At 34.1% G+C, this 18,080-nt stretch overlaps 2 protein-coding genes across 2 annotated transcripts; one reads left to right on the top strand and one right to left on the bottom strand.

Moving 5' to 3' along the window:
- The first annotated feature begins 1,331 nt into the window (after positions 1 to 1,331).
- LOC115960379 (14-3-3-like protein B) lies at positions 1,332 to 4,686 on the top strand. Its single transcript, XM_031079252.1, has 4 exons — positions 1,332 to 2,072; positions 2,674 to 2,796; positions 4,154 to 4,270; positions 4,382 to 4,686. Exons 1-4 carry the CDS (start codon positions 1,575 to 1,577, stop codon positions 4,400 to 4,402), a joined length of 759 nt encoding a protein of 252 aa, XP_030935112.1. The 5' UTR covers positions 1,332 to 1,574; the 3' UTR covers positions 4,403 to 4,686.
- Positions 4,687 to 5,666: 980 nt separating this feature from the next.
- Positions 5,667 to 8,826, bottom strand: LOC115960378 (protein CutA, chloroplastic). The gene is made up of 6 exons (XM_031079251.1): positions 8,555 to 8,826; positions 8,256 to 8,374; positions 7,144 to 7,206; positions 6,663 to 6,694; positions 6,362 to 6,456; positions 5,667 to 6,078 (listed from the first exon to the last, which is right to left on the bottom strand). Exons 1-6 carry the CDS (start codon positions 8,749 to 8,751, stop codon positions 5,997 to 5,999), a joined length of 588 nt encoding a protein of 195 aa, XP_030935111.1. The 5' UTR covers positions 8,752 to 8,826; the 3' UTR covers positions 5,667 to 5,996.
- Between the last annotated feature and the right edge of the window lie 9,254 nt (positions 8,827 to 18,080).

Below are 18,080 nucleotides of genomic sequence, written 5' to 3'. Positions count from 1 at the left end.
ACTCACTCTGACGAGGGACCTCACTCTAGCGATGACTACAAACCCTATGTCCCCCTTCCCCATCGGCAATCTGACCTTAGAAACAAAAAACCCCACATAGATTTTGACATCGTGATAAATCTAGGATTTTATCATAATTTTGCGTCTTCCTTAATATGTGTTTTGTTTGTTTTGCTTTTTGTTTTTATTACTCTGTTTTTTATTTTTTAAGTTTAATCCATGTTAGAAGTGCAGGTGGCATCTGAGTTGATATAAATTTTTTTTTTATTTTTTATTTTTTAGTCGTTAGCCACATCAGCATTTTCCATTCATCACTTAATGGTTGGGACTAATTTGATATGCTACCAAAAAGTTGGGTACTAAATTGAAATACATAAAAAAGGTCGGGGATTAAATCCATAGTTTACTTAAAATTTTATTTAAAAAAAAAAATTTAAGTTTTTAAATCTTCAAAGGAAAAAAAATGCTAATTTAGTTAAAAATTTTAAGAATACAGAGAGGGAGAGAAAGAGAGGTGCAATGCGGTGCAGTTTTCTTAACATAAAACCGCATACAGAGAGGGAGAGAAAGAGAGGTGCAATGCGGTGCAGTTTTCTTAACATAAAACCGCATACTGCACCGCACTATTGATATGTAATTTAATTGTTATTTTTTAAAAGGGAATTTTAATTGCTAAATGGTTGCACTAAATTACAATAAATTTTTTTTACATATAAATAACAAATTTTTTTTGGGAGATATGAATAACAACTTAATTGACCTTATTAATTTTTTCTATGCTTGTTTCTAAAAAAAAAATTTTAAAAATTTCTTTGCACTGAATAGACATAAAATCTTAATTATTGAAATCAATGATCAACTTGTTTTTTTTTTTTTTCTTCAATTATTTTATTCTATTATAATACACGACTTCTTTTCATTTCTTTGTTTTTTTCTTCAATTATTTTATTCTATTATAACACACTACTTCTTTTTATTTCTTTGTTTTTTTCTTCAATTATTTTATTCTATTATAATACACGACTTCTTTTTATTTCTTTGTTTTTTTCTCTTATAATATCTAAGTTGATTTAGAAATCTAACTTCATTTTACAATTTGAAATCCTATCTTTAGCCAAACTCAACTTTTCTTCTATTGGTTTTTTTTCCCCCCTCTTTTTGCCTAATAGAAGTCGAATTTTAGAAGATGTGGTTATTCCTAATTTGTTTAAACATAAAAAAACGTGGTAAAAGAGGTAGTTCTGTTCAGTCACAAGAGACTGACACATGCATAAAAGAAAGGTGTCGTGAGACTCGTGAGAGAAAACCCACAATGGGATAATCTTTCATCTCTGTCTTTCAGCTCCAATTCAAACAGAAATACCCAAACTTCCACAAATTTCAAACAAAATATCCTCATCTTCATCATCATCATAAAAATCCAACGGCCACAATTCCACTCACACCGTACACTCAAACACCACAAAACCCAATATATATACACCCACACACAAAAAAAAAATACACACACCCACACACCAAACACAAACCCATCTGTCCCTTTCTCTCTTCGATACTCTCTCAAAGTCTCAACAATGGCGACGAGCATCCCCGAAAACCTAACCAGAGACCAGTACGTGTTCCTAGCAAAGCTAGCTGAACAAGCTGAGCGCTACGAAGAGATGGTCCAGTTCATGCAAAAGCTAGTCCTGACCTCAACACCAGCTTCGGAGCTCACAGTCGAAGAGCGAAACCTGCTCTCAGTGGCTTACAAAAACGTGATCGGCTCGCTCAGAGCCGCGTGGCGTATCGTGTCCTCGATTGAGCAAAAAGAAGAGGGTCGGAAGAACGAGGAGCATGTGGCGCTCGTTAAGGAGTACAGATCTAAAGTCGAGTCCGAACTGTCTGATATCTGTGCTAGTATTCTTAATCTTCTCGAGTCGAACCTCGTACCCTCGGCTTCGGCGAGTGAGTCTAAGGTGTTTTATTTGAAGATGAAGGGTGATTATCATAGGTACATGGCTGAGTTTAAGGTTGGTGATGAGAGAAAAGCCGCGGCTGAGGATACTATGTTGTCTTACAAGGCTGCTCAGGTTTGGTTTTTTTTTTTTTTTTGGGGTTTGGATTCTTTTTGGTTGGTGGCTGAGAAAATGGAGTTCTTTTTTAGGTGAAGGTCTTTATTGGGTGTTAAAGTTTCAAACTTTGTGAACGATCTGTGAGAATTTTACGATTAGGTAGCTTTGGTTTGAGTGTTTTGACTTTGTGAGTTTTTAAAAGTTTTTTTGCTTTTTTGGGATTTTGGTTTTGGGCATTGTTTCGTTGGTTCCTGAGAAAATTGGGTTTTTTTTTTTTTTTTTTTTTTTTTTTTTGTGCGTTGAATTGGGTGTGAAAGTTTCAAAATTTGTGAACGGTCTGTGATTTAAAAAAAGAAAAAGAAAAAGAGAAAGAACTTTAGGTAGCTGTGATTCTAGGGTTTTGACTCTTTGAGTGTTCTAAGTTAGTGAATGTGGCTCTGCTAAATTGAAGTGTTTATAAATATGAATTTTTAAATTTGTTATCTAAAATAAAAACTGGGAATTTTGATCGATTTTAAAGGAAACTGGTTTTGATTAGAATAGTGGGGTTGAAATTTCAGGATTTGATTTTGTATGTTTTGTCTAATTTATGCAATGTTGATGTTTTGTGCTTTTGAAGGATATTGCACTCGCGGATCTTGCTCCAACACATCCAATAAGGTTGGGTCTAGCTCTCAATTTCTCTGTGTTCTACTTCGAGATTCTCAATCAGTCAGATAAGGCTTGCAGTATGGCTAAACAGGTAAGATTGATCTGCTTTTGCCCCATGAAAATTTCTCAAAATCGTTTCCTTGTGTTTCTGGTGAGCTTGGAAGAGAACGTAGTTCTAGATCTTTTTGTTTGTTAGTCCTTTTTTCTGGATTTTGAGATATATGATTTGGCACAGCTAAGCTAATTATGGAATTCAGTGCAGTTGAATGAGTTCCCAGTTATGGGATATTTTTTTAAGTTTAAGATTACAATTGCTTTCATTGTATTGTACTTTTTGTCAGCAATGGACATAGTTAGCAGATTCATGTGGACTACAATTGTCAAAACTGGTTTATATGTCATTGAATTAGAGGTACGGTTGGTTTTATAAAGGGCCTTTGGTCCCCTATCAAACAAAGCCGTACTAAGTCCAAAACATAACTTTAGTAATTAGTTATGACATATTTGACCACAGCCAGTTAACAGAAAAGGATATCTCTTTAGATCTGTCCAAGATGAACCTAAATTTAGAAAAAAATTTCCCGTTCTAATCATGTTTATACTTGTTTACCATCAAGGTAGTCTATTGACTGAGAGTGTAATGCCTATTCTTGATTTGTCATTTAAGTCTGCTTTGCTTATTTAATAAACTTATGAAGCATCTGGAGAAAAAAAGAAAAAGGAAAAAATGATAACAATCGCTTGCATGATTGCCTAGCCAACAAAAAGGACGGGAAATCAATCGTAAAATTTCTTTTTTAAGTCTTTGGTATGACCACAACCTATATTGACGCTATGCTCCTTTATGCTAGTTGTAGAAATGAAGTAAAAAATGTCATATACGCTCATGAAAATGAAAAAAAAAAAAAATGATAAGTGGACCATCTCAGCTGCAAGTTTTATAGTCAGTTTATGAACTTTTGTTCTCTCTCTGCAAGTGAGTGATGAATTATGTTTGCAGATTATAGGATTCTGATGAGGTTGGTTTGGAGTCAGAAAATTGCCTAATAAGATGCATATATAGTCCCACCTCTATTCCTTTGTGTGTTTGGAGGAGTGGCTGGGTAATATCGTAGTGAAACTGTTATGGCAGTCTAACCATGTGCATCATATTGGGTGAGATTAACCATATGGAAGTCTACATAATATTGTTGATTTATTGTACTCTAGTAATAGTTCACTTTTGGTGTAGTATTTCCAAAAGTTCTTAATGTAAATTAATATATGCAACTATTTCAAGTGAAATATGATGCATTAAATGCTAACATTAATAACTTACCGAAAGTCATACAAATGAAGCTTTAAATACCTGTGACCATGTTCTACTTTTTCATAGGCAAAGTTTCTGTGCTTTTTCCTCTCATCTAAACGTCTGAAATCCATTGAATTTTATTTTCTTTTTGTTCAAGGCATTTGAGGAAGCCATTGCTGAGCTAGACACTTTGGGTGAAGAATCATACAAGGATAGCACCCTTATCATGCAACTTTTAAGGGACAATCTCACTCTTTGGACCTCTGATGCACAGGTCCCTCTCTCTCACACCCTCTCATGGCTATTTCTAAGGATAATATGTGTTTTATGATTAGAGAATTAATTGATCAAGATCTAACAATTGGTTATGTTTGCCGCTTTGCAGGACCAGTTAGACGAGCCATAGAAGGTATTGTAAGCTTGACCGGTCCTTTTCTTCTAATGGAGGAGGTGGGCTTCGAATGTCATTTGTGTGCTGATTAAAAGTGTGTAATATCTTGAAAGACTCTGGGTATCAAACCCTATAACATGATGTTTAATCTTCAGAGTAAACTTGTTTCTTCTTTGGAAATTGGTTTGGAAAGGGTAGCATTTGATAAAGAGTACCTATTAGCTTTTTATATGATGCAAACTTCCTGTGTTGTGGTTAATATGATTATTAGCATTCCGAATATAATTTTTTTTGTGCTGTCTTTGTTTTTGAAAGGCCTATTGTTCCGGGGTGTTTATAACATTTTCATTCTTCAAGCACCAATAACTAACAGATAGCCCGCAATGGCTATCAACGCTATGTCGAGTATGTCGCTATCGATCCCCGACATTTCCAATGATAGAAGCACATTCATTTTATATCTGTGAGGAAGTCTTTTACTAGGATTAAGGTGTTTGTGATGACCTATGAAACCATGGTGATTTAAGCCTTTCCATGTGATCTCACATGCGTGTTGTGTTGGACCAAGGGGTGGGAAAGGATTAAACAATGTATGCGTGACGAGATTACAGTTGCACCTCCATCAGTCCCAACTACCATGCAATATTTTAGCATGATATAATTGCAAAGCAGCTATTCCGGGTTAAAAGCATACAATAATTTGCTTGCATATGGTCAATCTCTAAGTTCCATCCAAGTTGAAGAAGCTCACGTGGGTTCCACTTGTGCCAGGCAGAAAGCAAGGCAGATCATTCTCATTTCAATGAGACAATGAGGACATGAACACAATTTTCTGTATCTGTTTTTTTACAATTCTCGAGGTGGCATTTTGTGATTGTTAATATCTGGTTCCATCAGGTTGAACCTCACGTGGGTTCCACATCACATGAAAATCCTAGAGCTTGTAAGGCACACAAGCTTGTAAAAGCATACAATAATTTGCTTGCATATGGTCAATCTCTAAGTTCCATCCAAGTTGAAGAAGCTCACGTGGGTTCCATTTGTGCCAGGCACACAGCAATACAGATCATTCTCATTTCAATAAGAAAATGGGCACAATTTTTAAAAATCTTTTTTACAATTCTCGAGGCCTGTCTAAAGAGAGACTCAAAGAACAATTTTTTTTTTTTTGTAAGGACTCAATGCACAATTTGTAGCTTCAACTTTTATAGAAAAGATAGTGAAAATTTGTCCCTAACCCCACTCTTAAAAATAGCTTTACCTATCAAAACATAGAGGCTTCTTTAACTGGCCGATTTCTATTGCCAAATTATCAAGGCAGAGTCAAAAGGTTCAATCAAAGTATGGTTAGAGACTAGGAGAACAGAGATAGATATGTTATCATAGAGAGGAGACCAATGAACTCTGTCTTAGATCATAATAACAGCCGATTTCTATTGCCAAATTACAGAGATGACACGCCAGTTTATTTGAGTCTACGGCACACACCTACATACGGTCATATACACACCCACTCAGATTCCATCCACACATACAATCCAAAAGGTAACACTTGAGACTTGCAACAAATGCTTAGACAGCTTCATCAACATCTTGATGAGAGAGGAATTCAGTCCCTCGTGCTGTTTTTGATCCACTCTAGATACTGAAGATTGCCACCAGTTATGGGCAGAGAAATTACTTCTGGCACCCTGAGAGAGAAAGATAAGAGGCATAAGAGGAAAGAAATGTTATGTTTGTCCAAAGGGTTCTACTTTCAGTATCATGGGAATGCAGACAACATCTAAATTCTCGGCATAGATTTTGTGACAAGAGATCAAATAGGTAAATAAGACAGGATTGTCTACGGCATAGCAGGTAAACTACCATATGTCTACCACTTTGTTTTTCCCCTTATGCCATCACTTTACTTGCAACTCAACTTTTTCATCAATTTATTTAAGTAGAAATTACGACAAGAAGTTTTGGCCTTACTCATATTCATGGTTTGCCTTGACATGCTCTGTCAGAGCTTCTAAAAGGGACTGCCTAGTCTTGATTATAAGAAGTTCCTCGGAATCTGTCTGGATCTGTCAACCAACAATACAAAACCAAGAGAAATAAGCTAGACAAAATGTTGTAAACTTATTCAAGCAAATCACTCTTGGTTATACAAATAGACAAGAACATGTAAGCCGTCCGGTGTGAAATGAAAAGCTAAGAGCTGGAAAGGTTGATTTCCACTCTACTCTATATTCAAATGGTAATCTTGATTAATGGAGAACGTAATCCATACCTCTCCCTTCCACTCATACACTGATTCAATACCTGTAAAAACAAAATAAACATGGCTCATCAAAACTTCAATCAATGAATGACACCAATTTCATTCTTCTTGTTTTTCTTTTCTTTCTCTCCTTTGTTATGCTAAGACCCAAACCTACAAACTGTCGCAACCCAGTTCCATCTGAGCCAAGGCCTTGATGCCAATAAATATTAAACAGAAGAACCATAAAATTCAAGTATCAACCCGCAGAAATGAATTCAAAGAGAGAGAAAAAAGACATTCTTGTACTCAATAGATAACAGAATATTATGGTTTTATTTTACACAATGAATGCATAAAACAATGTCAACCAGAAAATTCAAGTTCAGCAGGTGTATACATATAAACCAACCCATATACAGATCAGTCCCATTCAATATGCCATTATCAAAACAGGGGACAAGCAACTCTATGTTGTATCTATTGAGAGATAGAACCATGAATTGTATACCTGGTACTCGGTTTACACATGCTGCAAGTTTCTCTCTAACAATGCTTTCAGCCAACTTCTTACCTACACAAAGATTTCCCCGATATTAGCAGTTTAGGACTCAAATATTTCAATATATATATAAATGACTTAACAGCCTGAAATCTAAAACATACAACTAAACAAGTACATACCACAAAGTGGAATAAAAAATATGAGCTGAATGGTTAAATCACTACCATACCACAATATATTCTTAAAGCAGAAACCCCTTTAACAATTTCTTAAGAGAACCAATGAATGAAACCCAAAAAAAGAAATAAACCAAAAGGACAAAAAATGACCATCACCATATATAAACAAAAGGGTTAATTGCATTTTTACCCACACAAGGTTTCAGTCAAACTTGATCAATCAATTGGATTTTTAGTTCATTAATTCAATGCATTCAGATTGAAACAAGTAGGTTATTTTGTTTTTAAAGTTTTCCAAAAAAAAAGTGATTTCAACATTTGATTTAGGTGGATGAATTGTAACTTTATAAACCGTAGTTAGTTCATCTGTTAAAGTCTCATACCATCAAATAAAATGATTTTTTTTTTGATAAGTATTAACACCATCAAATAAAATGATTGAATCCCGCTTACACCAAAAAGAAACTCGCTGTATCTAAAGGTAAAAAGGCAATCATCATGGAAAGCAAATGCAATAGGTTGTGTTGAGAAAATAAGGGAACAATGGAAGAACACTTTGAGTACCACTCCCTCATTCCTCGACTCTCATGCGTTCATGCATACCACTCTGTTCAAGCAAAACTGAATTTCACTAGAGCAACATTCTTAAACAAGGTTTTCTTTCATCTTTAATCATTGTTCATTCTTGTAATTTTAAAGTAGGTTCTTCTCTCACATACCACAACCTATATATATAAGCCACAATGGGAAAATCAAATTTCGGCCAAAACCACACTTGAGAAAATAAATAGTTATCCTAAACACAATAGGGTCTGGTTAACGGCCGCCTTAGGACATTCGTTAAGGTTGAATTTTATAATGCAGTCGAACCAATACTATTACATCTATTTCAAAAGCAAATGTATGACAAAATCGAAGAAAGCAAAAAAACACAAATACCTGCTTCTTTGTTAGGGACAGTTACATAGACAACGATGCTGGGCACAGTGTTGCCACTACTACCTTCCATTTTAATAGTACGTACACTCTTAGCTGGCGATTCACCTCCAAACTTAGATCTGTGGAAACCCCACAAAACCAAAAATAAAAACACACACACACTCACACACACAAATTCAACGTTACCCCATAACCAAAAATTGAAATGACACAAAAATCTTGGTGATGTTGAAGCAAAACTATATAATAGTTAAAACCCATAATAGAAAAATGGTGGTGGTGGTGATGAGTAGGGTTACCGTAAGAGAGGGACAAAAGGGAGAGACTGAGCACAACCCGTTTTGAGAGAAGAAGAGAGGCAGAGATTGGAGAGGCCAAAGCTGAGCACGCAAAACGCAGCACCGACTAGGGGTAAACGGCGTCGTAGTGTTGAGGAAGAGAGGAGGGTGGAGAAGGACGAGGTTGCTCTGGCTCTGGAACAGAGCGTGGGTACCATTTTTTTGCGATGTGGGATTTATTGTCTTTATAGTATTTGGGTTTGGGTTAAAGTTCGTTGCTTTGCTTGATGATCTTGCTGTGGAATAGGAGAGAAGCAAAGTTGCCGGTACTAGAAGTTACTGATTGTTCTGATTGTGCCACGTAAGGATGGAATTTAATCTAACGGTGGTCGTATTTCCAGCTGGATTGATATTTTAGTAGGTCCATTTCAACATGGGTTCTTTTTCAATAAAGAAACAATATTTATCACAATTATTTACATGGTATTTATGTGAAATTAATATTGCTCTAACAAAAAAAAAAAAAAAATCCTCTATTTGATGTCATTTCATCCACACTTCCGTACCATTGACACAATTGTTGATTGGTATTGGCCGGTTGATTGTCTTCCCTTAATTATGCTTGTGTGGATTCTAAAATACATCTGTGGAAGCTGTAACTCAACAACCTAGGGCTAATTGGTCTCAGGCTTCCAATTTATTTGTATTTTGGGTTGGGTTTAACCCACAATGAGAGATCCTTGAAGTGATTTTTTCTTAAGTAATCTACCCTTAGTCTTGCTTTTCAATTGGGCTACGTTAAACTAAACTTCACCAAGCAAGGTTTTAAATATACACGCTCCCTTTGAAAGTCCTAGTAGGATTTCTGTCCCTAAGATTATGTTCTTGTCTTACTCCTGTGTACTACTCTTCCAATTTTTGTTCCAACCCCTTTTTCCTCAATCCCTCTCTCTATTTATACCCTTCTTTGAGTAGGGTAGTCATGATGAGGGAATCTCTTGTGTGTTAATGGGTCCCTCCACTCACGAGACGTCAGTAGCTTTTTCAACCTAGGTTACTGTTCCCCTGTATCAAATCTTATGTCAGAGGAGGGATCCTCCCTTGCAGTCAAGGTGACCCTCTAATAACTTGTGCCCAATGCCAAATCTTGTGTTCAATTGGCTAATTCTCCCAAGGCACTATACCAATTCCTCAACACACTCATTTGAGGATACACAGGCTGAGGTGTTCTTTTCTCAAGTCCTCCTTTTAACTCTCGGTCATCATGGGCCATTTTTGGGCTGAGGTTGTCATGGACAGGGCCCATATCATTCATGATACAGGCCCACGATTCTTGGCTTCTTACAATATTTATTTGAAATTACAAGAAATATTGATAATTTTCTATGTGAGCCAAATTTTCAGTCTTTTTACTATCGAAATAAATGGAGTGTGCCCACATCTAACATCTGTTTATTAAGGCTGATGCTCCTTTCTCTCAGCCCAAGCCTAGGCCCATTGCGGCCAATTCGAAATGATAGCTGAATTTGGTGGTCTAGTCTGGATCCTGAACTAGTGGACTGGAGTACAATATTTAGCTCTAGAAACCAAAGACAGCACTGCTTGATTTTCTCTCTAGGTAGGAGCATTTCTTTTTCCTTTTTCTTTTTTTTGAGCAAAGGTAGGAGCATTTCTAAAAAGTAAAATGGACCAATCTTGCGAAGCTTGTTATGTCGATCCTCTGAGTTCATTACTCCTAAAAACTCCTAGCTAATCTTGCCCTCATTTTTTTATTTATTAAAAAAAAAAGCTTAGCTCAACAAGTCAAAATGAAGTTTGATCAAAGCTCACCATTAGTGACATAGTTTAGGCCCAAGAAATAGTTTTGATTTATGAACCAAAAAGGTCATGAATGTCCCACATGTATTTATTGTTACAGGGTCCATTGGCTGCACAAGTTAGACTATATGCCTGATTGTTGCCTTGTCAACCTAGTGGCCCATTGAGTTAATATTTGGGATTAAATTTTCCGCTCCTGATTTACCTAACCACAAAAAAGTCCAGACCACTCGTAGCAAAGTCAGTGCATCAGTCTTTTATCTGCAATAAATTGGAAATGTTGGCAGTAAGTGGCAACATTGTCTGACATTTTAATGGAAAATTCAGTGAACTCACTTTCGGCTAGAGAAATAGATGTTGACAAATAGCGACACATTTTACACAGTCATTTTGAACTGGTCATTAGAGCATTCTTATCCAAGAATGTAAAAGCCGGTTTGGTAGAGTTGTTAAGGGGTGTTTGGATCGTCAATTTTTATAATTTATAATTATGTTCCTATAAATTATAATTCAAAAATGGTGAGATTTATAGTTAGAAGTATGTTTGGCACTACTATAACTCTGTTTTCATCACTCAATTCTCTGATTTTTGAGTTATGAGTTATGGAAACTGAAAACACATTTTAATTGTTTTCAGTTTTCATAACTTATAACTCAATGGCTTTTTTGTAATTAAACACACATAGGACCCACTAGTCATAACTCAGTCGTACCTTTTAACTAATCTAACTTTTTTTTTTCCTTTCTTCTCCTGGGTTTGGTCTCGGGTGTTCTTCCTCCTTTTTTTTTTTTTTTTTTTTTTTTTTTTTTTTTTTTTTTTTCTGGGTTCGGTCTTGAGTGTTCTTCCTTTTTTTTTTCCTTTCTTTCTCTGGGTTCGGGTATTTTTTTTTTTCACTGGGTTTGAGTTTCTGGGTACTAGGGGAAAAAAATGCACTGAGTGACAGGTATGGGGCCTACAAACAGTGTGAAAAATATTGAGTGATGGCAAGTGAGTGATGGTGTCAAACGGGTGTAGTATTTTAAAATGATGAGTGATGAGTAATGGAAATTGAGTAACGAAAATTGAGTGATGAAAAAAAGCCATCCAAACAACCCCTAAACAACTCATTTTCAGTTTTTAAATAACATTACATACATTTTCAAATGTTTTTTCACTCACACGTATTTCAAAAAATTATAAACAATATTACTCAAACTTCTCTACCAAACGGACCCTAAATATTTTAGCATTTATCATCTCAAAATCTTACTTTATCAATTTTAATATTCCGCTTTACAATCCACCCAACATCAAACATTCTATTTTTTTTACAACTTCATTTAAATAATACTACCTCCGTCCCAGATTATTTGTCTTTTATTTTATTTTGAGATAATTCAAAATATTGTCCTATTTCTAAAAATAAAAATTATTAGTTTACTAATGTTTCTATTATACCCCTACTTTATTTTCAAAACTATTTGAAAAAAAAACTAATTAATATTTAAAAAAAATCAATTTAATTAGAGCACCTTTTTAGTTGCCTCATTAAGAATAACTCTTTTTAAAAAAACTGATAAATTTATTTAAGGGTTAGTTTTGTAAACTTATACATTTTTATAAGGTAAACAAGATAATAAATGATGTTCCCTTAAAAAATTTGATTTTTTAAACAAAACAAACAAATTAGAACGGAGGGAGTATTATTTTTATTTTACCATTGTGTCTCTCTCTTTCCACCACTTTCTTCTCAGTCCAAGCAACCCTAGTCACAATCACACATGGCTAGCTACTGCCAACCACCACCACCATAAAATAAAATAAAAACCACTAGCCGGCAACCACCACAATCCCTGACCACTAAGATCACAAACCCACAACCTCATCACCACCCATACCCACATACTCATACCACCATCAACCAAAAAAACAAAAACAAAAACAACCCAGAGACCCACGATTGCCATAACTAGTACTGCCTCAGCCATAACAACCACGCCTTAGCCACAGCAACCACACCTCAGTCACAGTCAACCATTGTCACAGCCATGGTCACACCCCAAACCACCACAATCACAACAAATTGCAACCCACCACATCCAAAAAAAAAAAAAAAAAAAAATTAATCACCTAAAACCATCATCAATGCCACCCACAACCTACAAATCTGAACCCCACCATCGCAGCCCAGTCTTACCCCAATACCAACAGCCACCACAAAACCCACCACCACCCCGATCTCAACCCCATCAAAACCGTCGTCGAGCACCATCGATACCCACCAAATCATGACCACAATCGTCAACCACAAACCCTTGAAGCTTAACGGAGAGCAGATGAGTTTCAGAACGGAGGCAGCGTGATGAAAAGGGAAAGGAGATGATGCCTAGGTTATAAGGGACAACCAAAGAACGAGAGGGAGAGTCTGAGAAAGTGAGTCGTGTCTAAGGAGAGAGAGAATTAGAAATCAATAAAATATTATACAATCTTGCTACAGTGCACTCTCAAAATGAGAGTGCACTGTAGCAAGATTGCAAATTTTTTAGCATATGCTGATGGAGTGGGTTTTTTGGGTTTCAGATGCTAAAATTTAAGATTTAGCATTTTTGCATATTTTTTTTTTTTATGAGAATGCTCTAAGCATGATGTTCTAACAAAGTTACAAAGTTCAATTTGAACTAGCCATTAGCAAGATGATTGTTTCGGAGTATCCTCGCTAAATAGTGTTTTTTTTTTTTTTTTTAACCAACGTGCATAAGTACTTGTAGTTGTAGCCATAGTAGTTCCCTTTTCATTGTGTGTACTGTGTAGTTGTAGCCATAGTAGTTCCCTTGATGGAGTGAGTTTTTTGGGTTTCAGATGCTAAAATTTTAGATTTAGCATTTTTTGCTTTTTTTTTTTTTTATGAGAATACTCTAAGCATGATGCTCTAACAAAGTTACAAAATTCAATTTGAACTAGCCATTAGCAAGATGATTGTTTTGGAGTATCCTCGCTAAATAGTTTTTTTTTTTTTTTTTACCAACGTGCATAATTACTTGTAGTTGTAGTTGTAGCCATAGTAGTTCCCTTTTCATTGTGTGTACTGTGTACATTTAACTATTTAAGCTTATGCAGGGATAGATGGAGCAAAATCCTTGTAGATTTGTTAAAACATCAAAGTCTAGACGCCAATTGAGTATTGGATTGATTTGCAAATGGTGGACTTCTAAACCATTCTCTTTATATTGTTCAAATAATAACAGAAAAGCTTACTTCTAGAGAAATTTTAACCTCTAAGTTTTTTTTTTCTTTTTTTTTTCTTTTTCTTAAATTAATAACTAAAACAATGGGGGATAGTAGATTCAAATCTTAGTTTTCCTAATTAATGTGAGCAAGTTATAGTACTAAACTACAAGGCTTAATCTTCTTCTTTTTTTCTTTTTTGTGTGTGTGATAGGATTTTTGGATTTTGAAGGGAGGGAACTCTTGATCTAAGTTAGATAAACCGCCAATCTCTAATTTGAAATATAATTATCCTCTATTCATCGTGTAAATTTAAATTTATACATGAATTTTTAATGAGATAGAGATAAACTCCAACTTTTGGGAATTTATCAACAAAATAAATCATAAGAAATCCTAATTCAAATTTCAAACTAATTTATCTCATCATAAACCAAGTTAACTTATTGGAATATATCATAAAATATTCATAGTCTAATCTAATTTATTTAAATCAACCACAAACACTATTCACCCAATAGGCCATACAAATAAAAATAAGAAACGTTAGTATCATTTTTTTTTTAAACTTAAATAAAGCTTTGGCACCAATCTAGACATCCCACCGCTTTGATAAGTCATGCTTTTTACAACATTTTGAGGCTCGAAATGTTTTTACTTCCTATTAAAGGTGTAGTTAGAATTAGATAGTTCATAGTTGTTGGTGTACATAGTAGATTTTATAGGTTATTTTTCATGATGATGATATTAATGCCTACAAAATAATTCTCAAATGATGTTACAAAGACAATATATGAAGAGTAAGTATGATGCCATAATGGATTAGGAATTCGGATGATGACTATTGAGTGTTGACTGATGTGCAAAGACAATTTTGATGCCATAATGGGTTAGGACTTAGGATGATTAGACTTAGAAATTTTACAGGAAGAACTACTTCAAAAGTGATCATTACCTATAACTTGTTTACAACTTAATAAGATTTTCTTATTCTCCATTGTAGTTACTTTTTAGCAAACAATCTCCCATAACATTTATATGACAGAATTGAGTTACAAAACATGACAAAATCAATGAAGACATTCAAGAAAAGACATGGCTTATTCAAGTGTTAATGTGTGAAGACAAATGAAGCAAAATGATTCATTCAACTAGATGATTTGAATTAAGGTTATGAATATCGTTTTAATCAGTCAAGGAAGCACAAGGAACTTTATGTCAGGTCAGTTGCTAATGATATTATCCTAATCACTGTTTTAGCATCCCCACAATCACAGTAAGTGTGCATTTGACTAGTGCTATTATGTGAAACATGAATCGAGATTTGATAAAAATTTAATATAAGCTTCTCTCTAATAGGGACAATACTCACTTAAAATTGGTCCCATGAAAAATGTAACCCCACACTTACCCCCCCTTTCCACAAGCATATGGTCCCAAACACCACCCCCAAAGCATACATAACCAACAATGGCTTTTTCTTATAATTTTTTTTTTTTTTTTTTTTGAGAACTTTGATAAAGACACAACTTGAGCCAGGACAGGGTGACTTTGACAGCTCAAACTGGATTTAGTAGAATATACATTATTAGTTTTAGAATGTTATGACCAATGGAAGACCAATATTAAACCACATGACCAATTTTTAAATTAAGCAATAGACAAAAAAAAGACCCTATTTTATTCCAGGTGAGTTTTTTTTTTTTTTTGGTGACATTTTTTTTTTAATTAAAAAAAATTGAAGATTAGGGTTTGTCATGGAGACACAGAAGATACGGCGGATGTTCTGGATTCTTTTGATGGCGGACCACGGCGTTGTATAGTTGTATTGCTTTGCACATGCCTAGGAAGAGATTTAATTTCTAGGCCCCCACAAAAAATAAAATAAAAAATAAAAAAAATAAGAGAGAGAGAAATGTCCACGACATTTTCATAATATTTTCACAAAAAATTATAAATGATAGATTGACAGGTTGTTAAAGGTCGTTATTAATAGACAAAAAAGTAATTTTAGTAGTAGGTTTAAATTAAAACCAATAACAACTCACCACTAATGATTTGTTGTAAAAATATTATCACTTCAATAAAAAAATAAAAAAAATCCATTGAGAAAGATGCATTTTAAAAGAAAAAAAAAAATTCTAGTTGTAATTTTTTTTTCCAATTTTGTATTATACTCACTAATTTGTTTTGCAAGTAAACGCTGCTGATTTGTTTTATATGCTGTGTTAGTTTATATTAGTGGTGAATCTCAAGGGATTATTAGTTAAAGACTTTTTTTTTGGTTGTTAATCTATACTTAGCCAATACCTTGGACTAGATTCTTGGATCTGGGTTAAGATTACTGGTTCTTTGTTTGCAATTGATATTTGATAATGTCTTATTAAGTGGTCATTTTCTCAGGAACGCTGACCCAAAAAGACAAAAGGCAAGACCTTGGAAATTCCTTTCTTGGGTACATAATATTGATATATATGTTAGTTAAAATGTAACATTATTAAAGAACTGTATGGTAGCAACTTGCAACTACTAGTCCATGGTTGAAACAATGGTCTGATTATGATAGTTGTCTTGTCAAGCATACTTCAAAAATTACACAAGGTTATATAGAAATAGTTGAAGGAAAAAACAAAGTTAAATTTGTGATTATAATTCTAATGGCTTTGTCATTTTGGTTGTTCTAAGTTCCAAAATTACTTGTTAATACTTAATAGCTGCAATTGCTTGTTATAACAGTAAGTTTTCCTCATAATTTATCATTCTGACCTTATAGATATATTTTTACAAATTATCCTTTTGGAATATTCTAGGTAAAACATACATTGATATTCCATGCCAAAGAAAAGTGATAATCAATAATGTTCACTTTTTACGCAACCCAAAAACAAGAATAAGATAATAATTATATGAATTTCAAATAGATATGGTAGATTTAAAATTTAAAATAATTATTACTTAATTTATCATCATCAGGCCTAAACATCAAACATAAACAAAGGATCAATATTGCTCATGCTCTATCATATCTATTTAGTATAAGAAATCAAATCCATGGCAATGGTACAAAACATAAATGAAAGATCCAATTTTTAAGGAGGCTGTGATCTTTAATCCGAGTATACACTATACACACTTAAAGTCATAGAGCAATAGTAGGAAACGAGTTTCATATGGGAACTACTATATAGACTTTAAAGAAAATTCATGTGCCTAACATATGACCTAACCTTGGGGTTGTAGCATATTAAAAAGGAAAAAGAAAGAAAAATAGTTCTAATGGATGAGTTAAAAAAATATAAGTGGGTGTGAATGACACTCTGTTAAGCTCGGATCTCAAACAGTATAGGAAGACTCTCTTTAGACCATAAGGAAAAGTCTAAGGGAGGAGGGGCCTCACTTCACTCGTGCTTAAGTTCTTAAAATAAAGGTGGAATATAGTCTTTGAAATTTGCACAAAACTGACATGAGGCATATGAGCAAAGTTTTTGGGGCTACTTTGGTTTTGGCTCTGATCTGAGAGGCAATTTTTTTGAGTGAAACTGCAAAAAGCAGAACAAAAAAAAAGGGGTGAATTCCAAAGAGTGAAAAAGAGCATTTCAAAGAATGAAGAGAAAAAGGGTTAGAAATTTGTGTCCCTTAAAGTCTCTTTAGGATAACTATTTTTTAGAACGTACTAGTGAATCCAAGAACAAGCATCCTAAGTAAAATTTAGTTACATAAGTTTGTGGTCCAATTCAGTCCAGTTTTTACCGTTACGAGTTCATTAACTATGGGCATTAAATTATTACAGGGTGGTTAAGTTTTTCCAATGTATGGAACCTTACTTTGGGATCTTAAGAGCATTTGCATGAATTGCCAAAAAAAGAGAGCATTTGCATGATATATTGTAAAATAGCATAGAGTTCAAAATTTACCCGATCAACTCCTAAAAAAAAAATCCATATATACTTATGTATTCATTGTGCAAAATGTAATTTTGCTACAGTGCTTATGCAAATATACACATGAATTGTTGTTGTGCACTTTAGTTTTTTATTCATTTTTTGCGTTTCCTGAAGATGAAAGAAGAAAACGAATGGTGGTCGAAATGTGTGAAAAGAGAAAAACAGTTTCTAAAAATTAAAAAAAAATATATATATATTTTAATGAAATGGAGCTTACAACCATTGAATGATGAATTATTGATTATCACTATTCTTTGACAATTTAATGTGGGTGCTTTGAAAAGTTGTTAGAGAAAATATAAAAAAAAATAGGTTCTTATAATAAAATAGACATAAACTTTTGTGTGAGCGTATGATATTGATAAACAACCATTGAATGATGAATTATCGAACCTTGTCATAAGGTATTTTAATAGGGTTCCATGGAACCATGTAATTGATATTATATGAGAGATCATTATTCCAAAATGGGTTTGATTTGCATCTAGTGTTTTTTTTTTTTTTTTGATAAGCGCATTTAGTATTTTAAACGCGACACAAGTATGACATGTATTTTAAAATGAGCACATTTCAAGATGCA

The sequence above is a fragment of the Quercus lobata genome, chromosome 9 (genome assembly GCF_001633185.2).
Source record: "Quercus lobata isolate SW786 chromosome 9, ValleyOak3.0 Primary Assembly, whole genome shotgun sequence".
Taxonomy (NCBI): Eukaryota; Viridiplantae; Streptophyta; class Magnoliopsida; order Fagales; family Fagaceae; genus Quercus; species Quercus lobata.
Note: the sequence above shows the minus strand (reverse complement) of the source record. Positions and strands in the feature narration are given on the sequence as shown.